Here is a 17,500-nt window from a genome sequence, read left to right as displayed (position 1 = left end):
AATTGTTTATGATGTTTCCTTCAGTAAAAATTCTCAAATACATACTTAATCTAGTGAATTAAAGTTGTTTTTTTTAATCATGCTATTAGAAGGCAATAGTCTTTAAAAAAATACTTCAAATAGATTTAATAGAGAAGCCAGTTACTCAACTTATTGTAGAAGTACCCACAAAGAAATCACACTCAACCCCTCCAAAAATTTTTCAACATAGATAGCATAAAGTTTGCTCTTCATTTGTTCAGTATTTCTTCTTTTAAAATGCTTTGTTAAGCAGAAAGAAAGATAATATTTCCACTAGGATACTTGCATGTAATTGGGGGGGGGGGAGGGACACCTAATCTTATTCCTTAGATAAGAAAATGCTTTGGATGTTGAACTCACTTATTTGCAAAGGAGTAAAATAAACTGAAATCTGTGAATAGAACGGAGGTTTCAAAAAATTAGTTACTTTTATGATTTTTTAAAAAATTGTGAACCAATTACCTTGTTCCACATAGAAAAGCCCTGTGAAAAAGACTGTATAGGTCAAGCGTCCATTAGGAGAGACAGGTGCTTCCCACATCAGTTTGACTTCCTGAGGTCCCTCTCTGATGACAAACACTTTCACTGCTCCTTCAGGGGGTGCCTCACTTGTTCTATTTTCTACCTGTGAATATAAAGTTGACTTTTTATTTGTGAATGAAAGAAGCACATCTTTTCCTCTGAATATATTTCTTCTGAGAATCCCTTGTTGTGAAATAAACTCTTTTGACAGGAGCATCTTGTCTGAGTGCTATATACTGCCATCAGAATCAAAACAAACACCATGTTTGCTGTCTCTTGCTACTATGTTTGAAGTTGAAGTGCCTAAGTGAGGTATATATGCTAAAGCACAGATTGAGAGAAGAGGGGCAATGGGGTAGACCTTACACCCACAATTATAGACTGTTTCTATATATGCCATGGCAATAGAACAGTTCCTACCAGATGCTTCATAATCACAGAATGTCAGATCTGGAAGGGATCTTAGATATCACCTAGACCCAACTCTTTATTTTACAGATAGGGAAACTGAGGCCTAAAAAACATAAGTGACTTACCCAGAGTCACTTAGTATTGAGTAACAGAGACAGGATATGAACTCAGATTTGTCTGACTCTCAGGCCAATTCACTTTCTGCTGCAGTAGGCTCCATAACCCGATATGCCAGGATTTGTTTATAAAGTGGTATGAAAGGAATGACAAATACCTTGGGCTTTCTGCTGATTCTACCAGTCTATCAAAAAAGCTGTCCCAATCAACTTGACTGAATCAGAACAGTTCACAGAACCTTTCTACTTCTCTGCATGTAGAGCTGGTTCCAGTCAATTGGACATTCAGTCAACAAATAAAAACTCCTAAACTGTACCTTGGTGATTCCTTCCCTAAATCATATATATATATATACATATATATATATATTTATATGTGTGTGTTATATATGTATGTATATGTGTGTGTATGTGTGCATGTGTGTGTGTGTGTGTAAATGTGACTTTTAAAATAAAATGACAAAAACTCACTTTACTATATTGTGTTTTTCACTACAGAAGCAAGGGAAAAGATGGTGCTTCCCCCAAAAGGGTTTTGAAATAAAAGTCGATTCAATTCCATAGTGACCTGAAATTAATAGCAACAATATCCATAATAGCAAATAATTAAAATAGCCAAATGTCAAAATAAAAAGGAAGGCAAAGAAACAAAATGATGACAAAGACATTCACAATTTGCAGTTTGTCTCAGTCATAGATTAACAGGATCATAGATTTAGAGCTCGAATAGATGACTAAAGTTATCAAGCTCACCTCCCTTTTTTCAATAGATAAGGAAACTGAGGCACAGAGTAGATAAGTGTCTTGCTTAGATTCATATAGTTAGTATCTAAGGTGTGATTGAAAGCTTGTTCAGCATGCTATCTCCTACAATACACAGCCTCTAACTTATATGAGTTAATTAACTAAAACAAATTCATAAGCATCAATTATAATTGCATGACCTTTTAAGACTTATTGACTACACTGATAAATATGAGCCCATACGTAGAGAAAAAGATCATGCCCTCACAAAATATGCAATCCAATCTTAAGGTAAGCAAACAAAACTTTCCTTCATTATGGTCTATATACTTTTTCATTTGTGGATACACACACACACATATGTATACATACATATATATGTGTATATTATATATACATGCATTTAAGTGAGATTTTAAGTGTTTCCTTTCCAGCTGAAATTATTTATGTTTCTTAAGGATATCAGAAATTAGGGCAGTAGTTATATATGCAAATACCATACCTGACTGAAAAATTGTCAGGTCATTGTTTCATTATTTTTAGATATCTTCACAAATGAATTGGTTTAAATTCATGGTTACTGTTATTTATTAGGCGTAAATTGTTCTAAAAATAATCGGACCAAAAATGAAATAGAGAATTAAGGTAATTATGACAAAATCAACTCTCTCCAAATATGTTTGCCTCAATTGCTTGGTTATTTCAGGCAAAATTATCTTTAAGCTACAATTATTGGTCTAATAACCCCAATTTTCACTTTATTTGTGTGTGGAGAAGCAGCCAACACTTTGCATTGTAATTTTACAATTATATTTGTTAATAGTTTGCCAGGAAATATAAATAGGAATTGCAATATAATGAGACTGACTTTTCTCAATAAGAAAATTACATTCATGATTATTTGAATTCTCAATATTACTTAAGCTAAGTATACATTAGACACTTATTTCCCAAATACAATGGATTGCTGTGACTATAAAGTTTTGCTTTCTTTTATCTCAGTTCCTTATTTTTCATTTACATGGAACTCTAATGGGTATTAAAACCGAACAGAAGCCTTCGCATACTGATAGGTTTTTGTTGGGTAAAAATTCTTTCAAATGAAGAAAGGGTATTTTAAAAGATTGAAGCAAACAAAAGGGCATTAAATTAAATCTTTTTTGCACTCTAGAGAGGTTCACCTTTAACACACTTTTATCTTGTGCCTTGTGTGGTTGTTAGCTTCCTGTTATAGAAAACTAATTGTTGGCTTACAATCATACAGGCCCATGGAACAAACAAACAAACACACACACACAGCCACCATAAATTTCTTGTGTACATTTGAACTTCAGAAACTTGGGTTATAAGTAAGAAAATAAATGTCACTTCAAATATATATTTATAGAAGCAGCTAGGTATCACAGGTGCAGTGGACAGCACACAGGGCCAGGAGTCAGGAAAACCTGGGTTCAAACTGGGTGTCACGCACATTTTAGCTGTGTGATCCTGGGCAAGTCACTTCAACTCTTCCTGCTTCAGTCTCTTCAATTATAAAATGAGGATAACAATAGCAGCTACCTCACCGGATTGTTATGAGGATCCAAAAACAAAAAAAACAAAAAACAAAAAACGCTGATAAAACACATAGAACAGTCCTTAGTACAAAGTAGGGACTTAATAAATTATTCTTTCCTTCCACTAAATCAATTTAAGTACTGAACAGTTATGTCACACTATTGTATCCAATGCATTAAGGCTTCAGTCTGTGTGACAAACTAAACATGGCTGCTTAATATGAGTGATATAAGCTTCATTTTCGAATTAGCAGACTGAAGTCCAAGCAGGTTGTCAGAAGAAAAAGTCTGTTAACATGCAGATGATGATAGAAAGAATACAAGTAACAACAATACAAAATAGGAACTGTGATTCTTCTGTCCCACTGCTATTGATTACTTGAGTGACCACTGACAAATTACTTAACCTGTATGGGCCTCGGTTTCCTCATCTGTAAAATAGTTAGACTGGATGTTTTCTAAAGTCCCTTTCAGCTCTAAATCTCATGATCATCTGTCCATTAAAAATAGCTAGAGGGAAGAGAGCTGAATGAATGTTCTAGAGTCAGCCACAGTTCTGAGGACTAAGCTTTAGAGTCCATTAATATTATTCAATATTTTCTGAAGTAATTCAGATAAAATGCAGAGTATTTTATTTATATAGAGTACCTAACTTTGCAGAACGACAAAGCACTCAATTACATCTCTCTAAAATATTTGAAAGTGAAGGGAAAACACTTTTGAGAGTTACTTATTTTTGTGTAATTCTGTGGAAAATATCATTTCAACAATTAAAAAAAAACTAATGATGAAGCACAAGGTTATTTTGCCAAAAAGTTTACATCCTAAAATTGCTTATTTCTTGCTTATGTTAGTCACATTTCCATTTATTTAGAATTGATATCGTTCAGAAGGAATTAGTCTAACAAAACTTTAAACAACAAGGAAACAATATAGTTATAAATCACAAAGGAATATTATCCCATATGGGATAAAAATAATTCTTTTTCAAAACAAGCATACAAGCAACTATCTTGGCTCCTTTTCTTATTTATTTAGCATAATACCAGGAAATTATTGTGTTTACCAACTTAGAACAGTTAGCAATGGTAAAAAATAAATGGAACAGATATATACATGTTTGTTAAAATATATCCCAACTATTTTTCCCATTTGGTGGCATTTTCTTTTCCTTATATCTTTTAAAATTACTTACCAGGTGTATTAACTAAAGAGATACTACAGTGAATAGTTGTTGAAATGTATAAGTGTGTTATACTTTATTAAAACTATATAATATGCAGTTTTCAAAATGTAAAATTAGAAAAAAATTAGCTTCTCTATTTATAAAAAGTACACAGATAAATTGTAAGAGAGGTTTCTGAGGAAAAGTAGCAGTTGAAACTGGATAAAATGAATGAAATTTCATTTAGTGATTAGTGCCAGTAGGAATATATACATACACACATACTATATATATGTGTGTGTGTGTGTATGTGTGTATATATATATACATATGCATATATATATACACACACATATGCATATATATGATGGATTATACATTTCATTGCACTATATATTTCCTGAAATTATATTTATTGAGGTATACATTTAGGAATGTACTCTCAAAGATGTGTACCTCTCTTAAAATTGGTTAAATTCTACTGGCCACACCCTTATAATTGTAGGACAGAAAAATCTGCCTCTAAAGATAGTTGCATTGTTGTCATCGATCAATAATGCACATTAAATAAAAGATTAGCAACAAAAATAGCTGCTTGTATAATATCAGTTTCCTACTGGGAGTGTTATCTAGCATTATTTAGGATACCCAGAGATGCAAAATTTTCAAAGCAGGATTTTTACTGTAATAGATATAAAAATCTTTCAGAAATCAAATGAAGACAGGGACTTTAACTTCCTGGTAGTATTTGGTTGACTTGTTCTAAATAAAGATGTGGCTGTTCAATGCCTGTGATTAGAGATGGATCGCTGGCTTGGGAAAAGAGATTGCATATTAAGTACAAGAATGAAGAAAAGTACCAAGGAGAACAACTTATACACTGAATTGGACTCCAAGTCAGCACAGAGCTTGAAATTTGGTGAATCAGTGGGGAAAACAGTCTGAAAAACCAATTCTATGATTTTCTCCTTGACGGTATGTTGGGGCATCACATCACTCCCAAACATTACAGAAAGCATATGTGTAACAATCCCATGTGTTCAGGGCACAGCTACATTGAAACAAAGAGAGAGAAGGCAAGGAGGGAGGGAGACAGAGGGACTGTTGGGGGGATGATTCTACAGTCAAAATCACAGTTTGTTGCTTAAATTCTTAAAAAGTTGTGGAAGTTTCTGTTATATATAAGATTGTGTGGTACATGTGTGCATGTGTGTGTGTGTGTGTGTGTGTGTGTGTGAGAGAGAGAGAGAGAGAGAGAATTTTCAAATACAAGAGAAAAATTGGCTAAAAGCCCTTCATGCTTTTAAGAATAAATATCCATCACAAAATAGTCTCAGCTATAAAATCTTTAATGATAATAAAGTCTGCAGTTCTGCTCTATGGATAGATTGTGTTTTAGCCCATTGAAAGCAACTCATTTTTGAAAGAAAATATGAAGTGTGATCAAAAATAAAAAGTAAAAATTAAAACTCATAACCAGTTTTCAAGGCAATATTTATATTGTGTTTTACATAATGAAGAGAGTGAATCTTCATTGGGGGCAATTTCTTTTTTATGAGATTACCTTCCAAATCCACTACATAACCTGATTGTTAACCATGTTGGGGGAAGGGCAGACCCTTGTCTCAGCCTGGCTGCAGAACAGGATATAGGAGGAATGGAAAAAATAATGATGTAATTGAGGGGTAGAGTTGCTGTGTGAGCTTTGCAGAAGAGAGGCATTCGTCATTCCTCAGGCGTGCTTCTCTTCTCCACAACTCTAATACTATCTCCATTCTTCACATAGTCACAAAAGATCTGAAGTGAGAATTGTCTTCAACAATCTGAACAAAGGACCCACAGAGAGTTGGCAGCACAGATCTGCCTCTCCCTCACTGAGTTTACATGGGTTACAACTGTATGTATCTTCTAGGTGCAATATTTTTTTATCCGTTGTCTCCCCAACAGACTGTGAGCTCCTTGAAAATAAGGACTGTGTTTTTAATTTTCTTTGATTCCTCAGGGCTTAATCCAATGCCTATCACAGAGAGTGTTTAATAAATACTTCTTCACTAACTGACTGATTCAAATGATTAACAGGTTTGATTCCTGAGGTCAATGTCCATACCAAATATATTTAAAAACAAATCTAAAGGAGGAGAATTTAATAGAAAAAATTAAGATAACCCCAAAGAAATATAATGTTAATAAATATTAAGTATGATTAGTTATGAAAATATTGTGTTAGAAAAGCAAAATGACTTTTGCTGTTCTGATAATTGCTAGTGGTTGGTAAGAAGGGATTAGCATCTAAATTTTTCACATTTCTTCTTTTCAGATGTAACAAACTGATATTAACATAACCCTAAATCCTGTACATATGGCATTCTCTATCAGACTAGTGTGATAGCTTATTTTTATACACTAGATCAACTCTCTGGGCTTATAAATCAGTATACCTTCTTGTTTGGATAATTATGTTTTATCGATTATATACCTTGTTTATTCCCTTTATTAAGACCTTCACCTTTTTATATCATTAATTATAATTCTTCTTTACATTTTCTATATAAGGTAGATTAAGGTACATTTGTATGCTTTAAACTTGCTAACTTTTCTCCATTTCAATGTATAGGCTTTATTCCTTCCTTCACAGCACATGCAATGTATCTGTAGTTCTGGAACAGGAACAAATGATTATCTATCAACTCCTTTGTAATTCTTGAATGACAAGGTTTATAAAATGTCACATTTTGTCTTATGGGTTAGCAGTGACTAGAATGAGGCATTGTCATTCACCATGACATTCAGTGCCATTCACCAAAGTTTACATGCTTAAGAGATAAATCAAAATACTCACCAGTGGCCCCAAAGCACAACCTTTGGCTGTGCATGCCTGGACTCTGAAAGAATGCAAACTCCAAGGAGCAAATCCATGAGCATAATAGCTGAGGTGTGATGAATTCTGCATTAGTACACCATCTATGTATAGTCCATAACTTGTTAAAATACCTAGGAAAGCAATAAGTTGCCATTAGCATGATTTCCATAGTTTACAGTGCTATGTCAGAAGAATATGGCACATGTTGAAGAGGTTTCCAGTTGTACGGGAGCAATGAATCATTGAACTGTAAAATGTCACAGCTAGAAGAGACATTAGAAATTATTTAGCCAAGCCGCATGATTTTACAGGTAAAGAATCTGATTCTAGTTTTTCATGCAAGATGGTATGATGAGATACAATTCAGAAATCCTTCTTCCCAGTCCAGAACTCTTCTCTCTTTTCACCTTTCTCCCTACTTTAATTTATCTATCACCATAATTAAATGTTCAAAAATAAGTAGGTTAGATAAAATGTGTTTTTATGAAATTTCTTTGAGCTGCCACTAATTTTGTACCACTCCTTTCTATGTGAGGTGAAGGTGATTCTGGGTTCTTAAAGGTTAGGCTGCTGAAACACAGGCTGTGACAAGCTCAAATTAGAGAAACTTCAAGTATGGGTACAGCAAAGGACAATAATAATTGATGATGATGATGATGACTAGCATTTATATTGTCTTTACTATGTGCTAGGCACTGTACTAAACATTTTACAAATATTATCTCATTTGATTCTCACAACAAGGTAGTTATTATTATTATCCCCATTTTATAGTTGAGGAAACTAAAGCAAACAGATATTAAGTGACTTGCCCCACTAGTAAGTGTCTGAGGTCATATTTGAACTCAAACTTTCCTGATTCCAGGCCCATCTGTACTACCTAACTGCCCCAAGGTTCGCTAAATTCAGAGACACTGATCATTAGAAGGCTGGTCATTAAATGGTGGATTTTTTGGACTCAATAAACAATGCAACAATAGAAAATGTAAAATTGTCCTTGATCTTAATCTTCCACTTCAACAGCAACCATGGCAGAGTTCTTGAAAAGAGGACAGAGTAGATTAAGACTGACATTATTTTAAAATAATCCATAAATATTAATTTCATTATTGGAAGTATAAATGTTAAATCTTTTTCCAATGACCAATGAGTTGTCATACTACTAGAGGAGCTGAACAATATCAATATTTATTATTTCCTAAAAATGAAAGAAATGAATGAGAAAGGCCAAAATCATGTACACTCTTTAAAAGCCACATGAATGTATATCTGTAATATTTTTCTTAAGAGGTCATTAGACACTGGAAATAGTGATCTGCAAACATTATAACCAAACATTAGACTGACTCTTTAGAAATAGAAAAGACATTACTGAGGTGAGAGTAAATCTTCTACCAGTTTCCCTTATGTAGTAAAACCCTTGACTCCTTGGAGCAAAGATTGAAATTGACACCAAGTCAGAAAAAAAAGGAGACAATATAGTATATAATTATTGTAGTTCCAATATTCCCTATTCCATCTACTGATACAAAAAATGAGACCACCAAAGCAATAGCTCCTTTCCTTATAATTTTCACAAAATGTTAGTCCAGCATCTCTTTGCAGCATGGAAGTTATCCTGGATTCTCAAAGGCTCATCCAAAAGAGCACTAGTCCCAGAAAGATCTCTCATGAAAGAAAAGCTTTGCATATAGTTCCAGTAATTCATTACCAGAGAGTAAACTAAGAATGTGGAAACTCAGGGCCAGGCTGGCCACTTAGTGAAGCATTATTTTGCCATAGCAACCCAGGAAACAAAGAAAAAATTTTAACAGCTCTTAACTGTATATGGTCTTTTTTTTTTTTAATCTTGGCAAATATGGTATTAGAGTGCTAGAAAGGGGTGCAGAGGATGTAAAATTCACAGGTTTTAAACTGTCTATGGACTTTAAACTGTTAGTACTCAAAAATATGAGTTCTTAGTCTAATGACCAATTACTGTAGAAAGTAGAATATATTAATCTTGATATTCAAACTGTAAAAGAAACCAGAAGATGGAAGGAAGTTATTGATAAATAGGATGACTGTAGTTTCTCCTTAGAGATGTAAATAAAAGAATTAGAGGAGTTGGTTTTGCATATAAAAGCAGAGGGAAAAATTTTTTAAAAAATATTTATGAGACCCTTGGTCATTCAAATAGCTGTATTCATAATAAGTATTTGCAAATAATCTACTATGAAAACAATTTACTCTATGAACTCATATCTACAAGATGATACAAATGATAAAAAGGTAGATGAATTCTATTAAAACTCATGGGATCTTCCAAATTACATCAACTATGATATAACTAACATTTCATAAAATTTAATATTTGCAATACAAAAATATGTCATCTCATTTGAGTTTCACAAGAACTTTGTAAAGAAAATATTACAGGTATTGTAGATAAAAGATTGAGTGTCAAAAGTTAAGTGACTTGACCCAGGTAAATTAATTAGTAAGTGTCAAAGGTAGGATTAAACTCCAGGTCTCTCCTGATTACCTATCTGGCACTCTTTCTACTACTGTAACACACTGTCTTTAACAGTCAGTTACTTCAAGACAAAGGTCAGCAGAGAGGAGGTTAAGTGACTTCATGCAAAGTCACATAGGTAGTGTCATATTTAATCCAAATTAAATGACTGTCTACTGATACGAGTAATTTCCAAATAGATTATATATAATCAGCTTATTGACATCTTATGGTAAAAATAAAAACCAAATTAGAAGAAAGAATAAAAATGAAAAGAAATGGCAGACAATTGAGGAGACTCCAACCTTAACTATTAAACAAGCTAATGAAGCCAAATGGGAAATGGATAAAAGAACACATATTAACACAAGTTTTCACTATTTCCTATGGAAGTTGAAATTGTTTAATCAATTATCATTAGAAAGAGGTCAAAAATAGTTAGAAACTACATAGTCAACAAATACTTTATGTTCCAGCCAAAATGAGAGATGGAATCCAAGGGCAACACCAGTTTAGAATAAACTTATTCATAAAATCTTGTGGAGGAGTAAATTGAATGATTATGACCAGTATCATGTCATAAAAGTCAGGTGGAACAGAAGCAAAGAAAAAGTTACAGAATGCTTGGCAAGAGACTCAATTAAGCCAAATCATTCCAAGAGGATTTAATAATGAAACTAAGAAGACTACAAACAGATAAAAATGGGAAAAGATCTGTAAATATTTCCATAACAAATTTTCTCCCACAAAGACAGCAGAGCATTTGGAATCTAACATTACAGTCCTTAATATGTTACAAGAAGAAATAAAAATGGCACTAAAGCAAACAAAGATGGTGTGACCAGCTGAACTACAAAAAGGAGGTTAGTGTTAGAAACAGCAAAATATTGAGTATTTTGAAAGATTAGTCTCAATATATTTGGAATATATCCAATGCAGGGTTCAAATGAATGTATATTCCCCATATATGGTAACATTCTCCAGATGGTCTCATTCATGGATAATACCATACTGACTGAAGTACAGAAGACTGAAGAGCTTGTTAAATGAGGTTCATTATTATTAAAGTCTAACTAGTCACATAGTAAATCTGAGTGGAATAAATATATATTCACATATATCATGTTTTTCTGAACTTCGTCATCTCTAGAAACTCATTATTCTACAAGATGAAATAAACTCTGAAACACTTCCACAGGTCATTTCCCATTCTGACTACAGGATGCATCATGCAGCCTTCCCTCACTCCATAACCCTCACTTCTCAGGGCTTTCTTTTCTTTGATGTTTTATCTATCTCATTAGGGTGTGACCTATTTGAGGGCAGGGACTGTCCTGTCCCTTTCTTTGTATCTTTAGGGTTTAACACAGTGCCTTGTACATAATAGGCACTTAATAAATGTTTATTGATTCTGATTCTGACATATCCTTATCTGTATATTATTTTGAGTTTATATATATACATATACATATACGTATATATATACATATATATATACATATATATACATATATATATATATAAATTATACAGTTTTGGCCCAACTTAATTCCAGAATTAAGCAAAAAAAGAGCAGGTAAGACTTTCTCTGGTAAATTGAATAGTGCTTTTAATGATTCCAAACTTCACCCCGAAGGCGAAAGCTATATTCTAATGTCATTATTCTTCTGGTGATATGGCATAGCTACAAGATATAGAACATCACTTTGAGAAGGATTAAAGTTGCAGGCCACCCAAAGGGCCTTTGCTCAGGAAAAGGTACACACACAAAATCAAATGCCATCAGAGAGATATATGCTCTGAAAAGGGTGTAGATTAACCACTTTTTCAGAGATGAGGATAACTGTTTCTCCACTGGTCAGTAATTGAAAAGAAAGACCTCAGTACATTGATGTACAATCTATGGCCATTGACAATGTTACATTGCTTGAGGCTGTGGTAGAGAAATTTTGTGAATGTACTCCCCCCTGTCTCTAAGTAGAATCACATAGGTTATAAGAATATCTCTATTAGTTTTTGATAAAGAAAAAGTTTCAATCATTTCCTGTGGTACTCAATACCAGGCTTCAACCATTAGGATTTGATTTTTTTGTTCTATTTTAAAATATGCTGCTTACTTATGATTTTAAGAATTTAATTGCTTCATTAAGAAGAGTCATCTTGTACACTATCCAATTTCATATTAGAAGACTTCCTCATATAAATAGAATCTGAGTAATAGAGAAATGGATTTGTTAAATGATCTAATCCAGTTATAAAATTGAAATATAGTCATAATTGTAAAATATTTTAACAACAACAATAATCATCATTGTCCTTGGGATTCCAAATTGACCAAGAAAAATTTATGAACACATCCTGAAAAATAATTTTAATTAATATGGCTATCTCAAGCCTAAGGACATAATATATGCCTTTGGCTGAATAAACCATTGTGTTATATTAAACGGACCAATCAGTTGTGAAGGAAAGAAGAAAAGAAGCCTCAGTTTTCAAAATGCAAAGTGAATCTTTTGAAAACTATGGATTATAACTCTCTCATACATGGACTGATAAGAAGCCAACAGAAGCAATTTAACAAACCTAATCCACTGTCCTAAACCTGTGGAGCAGTCAATATAGCACGGTGGAAAAAAGAGATGCATTTGGAGTTAGAATATGAGGGGGGGCATTAATGTGCCAACTGATGTAAATCAGTTAACCTCTCTGGATCTCAGTTTCCTCCATTATAAAATTAATAGGTTTTATCTTGTACATTCCAGACAAGATAGAGATCCTGTATAAAGAAAGAGACAGTTGATACAACATCTGATTTTAGAGAAAACAACTTGTCACTTTAGCTAGAACATAGAGTAGGTGAATCAATTAATCAATCTGCATTTATTAAGCACCTACTATGATCCAGTCACAGTGCTAGGCATTGGGGATACAAAGACAAAAATGAAGTAATCCTTGCACTCAAAGAGTTTATATTCTTGTCAGGAAAGGAAATACATACATATATTAGTATATATAAAATAAATTGTAGGTAATTTGAGGGAGTACTAGAAACTGAAGCATGAGGAAAGGCCTCTTGTAGAGGGTCAGTAGTTAATAATTATGAGTTGTGCATTGTGCCTTTAGGTGCTTTCATATACAAATATAAGAAAGAAATTTTCAACCCTCAAGGAGCTTACAGTCTAATGGGGTTAAGAAAGCACACAAAAGAAAACTGGAAAAGGAATAGGGGAGGTACCAGGTGAAACAGCATGGTGGAGAAGTCAAGGAAGTCCAAAGTGAGTGAGGCTGCCTGGGAAATGAGGAGATGTTTGTGCTTAGGTCTCTCCTTAAATGGAGGTTAAAGAGTTCATGTCTCCGCCTTCCAATAAGAGGGCCAGAGAGTAGTGATAAGGTAGGAGTACCAAGGCTGATTAGATCTTGCAGGATGATGAGATTTCCCAAAGATGAGGGTAATAAGTGAGCTGAGCTTCAAGAGAAACTAGAGATTCTGAGAGATGAGGGAGGGAAAATATTTCAGGTCTGTGGGACAGCTTGGTAAAGGCACATGTGAAGAAAAGCAGTAAGGCCAGTGTGATTAGCATAGTCATATAGATTGTTCTATAGAGCACATGAAGGGGAATAATATATAAGGATAGAAAGCTAGGCTGTAGCTTGGTTGTGATGGGGTTTAAATGATAAATGGAGGAGTTTGCATTTGACCCTAAAGTTAATATGGAGACACTGACGTTTATTGAAGCAGAGTGACATGATCACACCTGTGTTTCAGGAAAAAAAAACATTTTGGCAGTTCTTAAGAGGCTAGATTAAAGAGGAGGAAGCCTAGAAACAGGGATACCATTTAGGAGACAGTTGCAAAAGTCCAAGCATAAGGTGATGGGCATATGAACTAGGGTAAACCAATTGAACTCCATAATTGAACCATTGCAACTCTATATTGTTCTCTCTTTATCCCTAGTTGCCTTATCCTATCTCCAATTATACCCATCCAACCCTCAGCTTTGGATCACTGCCACCATTAATGGCCTTTGCTCCTACACAAGTACTGATGAACAAAGGTGGAGAAAATCATGCAACCATTCCGTCCACTGCAAATTTAAGTTACATAATCTTAACCGGCCCTCACTGTTGCTAGGCAATCCTCTTATACCTCTCTAATCAACTCATCTCAGGCTTCAAACAGCTCTTCTAAACTTTTTCATCTTTCCTCACACTTCCCATGGCTCTCCTTCCCCTTACTCTCTCAGCTGATGTTCTTGCATCATATTTTACAGAAAAAAATTGAGGCCATTCACTGTGAATTCCCTCTTCTCTTTTCATCACCTCCTATGAATTAGGAGCCCCTTGCCACTTTCTCTTGCTTTGTTTCACATGATAAAGTGGCTCTATTCCTTACCAGGGCCAACCTTTGTAGCTGTTCAAATGATCCCATTCTATCTCATCTCCTCCAACAGATTGCCCCCTCTGTCATCCTCACTCTATCTCTTGTTTTCTGGGTTTTTAAATTTTTATTTATTTTATTTTTCATTTATGAAACAAAACAAGCATTTCCATAACATAGTATAATAAAGAAGATGATCGCACATGAAACTGCAAATCTAATACAACTTACTATTCCTTTTAAATATATAATGAAGTTATCATGTAAATTTCTTTTTTTCCCTCTCCCCACCACCTGTCCTAGAGATGCCTACCATTAGATACAAATATGTATACGTGTATATGTGCACACATTTTATATATTATTTATATATGTACATAAACATACTTATTTACATATATGTAATTATATCTATTTACATATCTATATATATATGTAAAAGGATTCCATAAATGTTTCTATTTACCAATTCTTTCTCTGGATATAGATGGTGTCTTCCTTCATATGTCCTTTGTAGTTAATTTGGGTATTTACAATAGTCAAAATGACTTAGTCACTCATAGTTGTTCTTAAAACAATATTGCTTTTGTTATCTTGGTTCTGCTCATTTTGCTCTTCATTATTTCATTCAAGTTTATCCATTTTTTATAAGATCACTTAGCTCATCATTTCTTACAGTATAGTAGTTTTCCATCACAATCATATACTGCAACTTGTTTAGCTATTCACAAATTGATGTGCAACCCCATCAACCTATCACTTATTTTCAATCTCTCCCTTTCTACCGGCTCATTTCCTACTGCTTGCAAACATGTCCATGTCTCCCCTATCCTGAAAAAAAAAACTTTACTAATCCTTCTCTCCCCACTGTCATCCTATATTTTTTCTGTCCTTCATAGCTAAACTCAAAAAGGCCATCTACAACAGGTAGTTACACTTTCTTTCCTTTTACTTTCTTCTTAACACTTTACAATCTGCCTTCTGACCTTACTATTCTGCCAAAACTGCTCTATTCAAAGTTACTAATGACCTCTTAGTTGCCAAATTCAATGGCCTTTTCTCAATCTTCATTCTCCTTGACCTCTCCCTAGCCTTTAACACTGTTGATCATTCTCTTCTCCTTAATATTCTCTTCTCTCTAGGTTTTCAGGACACCATTCTCTCCTGATTTTCCTCCTACCTCTGAGCACTCCTCTGTCTTCATTGTTGGATCCCCCTCCAGATCATACCATCTAACCTCTGGTGTCTCTCAGGGTTTTGTCCTGGGCCCTCTTCTTTTCTATTTCAGTACTACTTCACTTGGTGATTTCATCAGCTTCCATGGATTTAGTTGCCATCTCTATGTTGATAATTCTCAAATCTACCTTTCCTGACCCAATCTCTCTGCCAAACTTCAGTTTCACGTCTCCAATGTGTCTTTCAGACATTCCAACTTGGATATCCAGTAGATATGTTAAATATATCCAAAACAGAACTCATCATCTTTCCCCCAAACCTCCCCCCAATCCTACTTTCCCTATTATTATTGAAGAGAAAACCATCCTCAACCTAGGAGTCATCCTGGATTCCTCATTATCTCTCCCTCCCATCTCCACGCTGTTGCCAAGGCCTATTGATGTCACTTTTGCAACATCCCTCAAATATGTCCCCTCTCTCCTCTAATACTGCCTTATCCTGGATCAGACCCTCATCACCTCATGCCTTGTCATTGCAATTGCCTGCTTGCCAGTCTGCCTACCTTAAGTCTCTTTTTATTTCAACCCATCCTCCATTCTACCACTGAAGTGATTTCTCTGAAATACAGGTCTGATAAAGTAACCTCCCTACTCAATAAATTTCAGCAGCTGCCTATTGCCTCCAGGATAAAATATAAAATGCTCTATTTGGCATTCAAAGCCCTTCATACCAAGCCCCTTTCTATCTTTCCAGTCTTCTTACACCTTTTTCCCCAACATGTACTTTAGCTGTTCTATGAACAAGGCACTCCATCTCTTGGCTCCAGGTGTTCTCTCTGATTGTCCCCCATTCCTGGAAAGCTCTCCCTCCTCTACTGTGACCACTGACCTACCTGGCCTCCTTTAAGTCCCAACTAAAATCCCACTTTCTACAGAAAGCCTTCCTCAACCCCTCAATTCCAGAGCCTTTCATCTGTTGATTATTTCCAATTTGTACATAGTTTATTGTATATATTTGTTTCCTCATTGTTTCCACCATTAGAACATAAGTTCCTTTAAGCCAGGGACTGTCTTTCACTTCTTTTTGTATCCCCAACATTTAACATAGTTCTTGGCACATAGTAAGTACTTAATAAATGTTTACTGATATTTGATTGATTGAGGGTGGTGGTCCTATTATGAGATAGAACAAGAAACGTTGACAAAGACAGAGAACCAACAAGAATAGGCAACTGATAGGCTACAGGTGATTGGGACCGGGACTAGTTAAGGAAGGACAACCCTGAAATTGCAAACTCTCAGGTCCCTCTACAGAAACTGGGAAATTTGAAGAAGGGATACATTTTGAAGGAAAGATAATGATTTCCATTTTGAACAGATGGAGATTCAAATGCCTAAAGGACAAGCAGGTGGCAATGTCCAGCAGGCAGTTGGGGATGAGAGACTAGAACTCCAGAGAGAAATATTAGGATAGTTTTTTTTTTTTTAGATTTGAGAGTCATCTGCATAAAGATGGCACTTGAACATGAAAACTGAGACTATCACTGAGATAAGGTATATAGATAGAAAAGAAAAGGGCCCTTAGCAGAACTTTGGCAAACATGCATAGTTGGAGGGGGATTTAGGTGGTGGGTAATGCAGTTTCAATCAAGTGTTCAAACTGGAAGCCAGATTGGAAGTGTTTGAGAAGTAAGTAGTTGTTGAGAAAGTGGAGGCGATGAATGTAAATGGATTTTTCTAGTAGTCTAGCTATGAAAGAGAGGGAAGATATAAGATTGAGGGAGTGATAGGGTCAAATGAAAATGCAACCAAGAATAGAAGGAAAGCAGAAAACTGGTGGGAAATAGTGCAGCAATTTCTCTGATAAAAGTCTCATTTCTCAGGCTTATAGAGAACTTAGTCAAATTTATAAAAATACAAGTTATTCCCCAATTGATCAATGGTCAAAGGACAACAAGAGGTAGTTTTCAGAAGAAGAAGAAATCAAAATTATCTATAGTCATATGAAAAAATTATTTAAATCACTATTGATCAGAGAAATTCAAACTAAAACAATTC

General features: G+C 34.5%; 1 protein-coding gene across 1 annotated transcript in view; it reads right to left on the bottom strand.

Moving 5' to 3' along the window:
* USH2A (usherin) overlaps window positions 1-17,500 on the bottom strand; it is a 944,914-nt gene that overhangs the window by 422,777 nt on the left and 504,637 nt on the right. The window contains exons 35-36 of the mRNA XM_027871555.1: window positions 7,375-7,526; window positions 484-646 (exon numbers count right to left, since the gene is read on the bottom strand). Coding sequence (XP_027727356.1) covers window positions 484-646; window positions 7,375-7,526 — 315 coding nt within the window. The remainder of the gene's footprint in view (window positions 1-483; window positions 647-7,374; window positions 7,527-17,500) is intronic.

Source organism: Vombatus ursinus, unplaced genomic scaffold (genome assembly GCF_900497805.2).
Source record: "Vombatus ursinus unplaced genomic scaffold, bare-nosed wombat genome assembly UNPS02014798.1, whole genome shotgun sequence".
In the NCBI taxonomy this organism is placed as follows: Eukaryota; Metazoa; Chordata; class Mammalia; order Diprotodontia; family Vombatidae; genus Vombatus; species Vombatus ursinus.
Note: the sequence above shows the minus strand (reverse complement) of the source record. Positions and strands in the feature narration are given on the sequence as shown.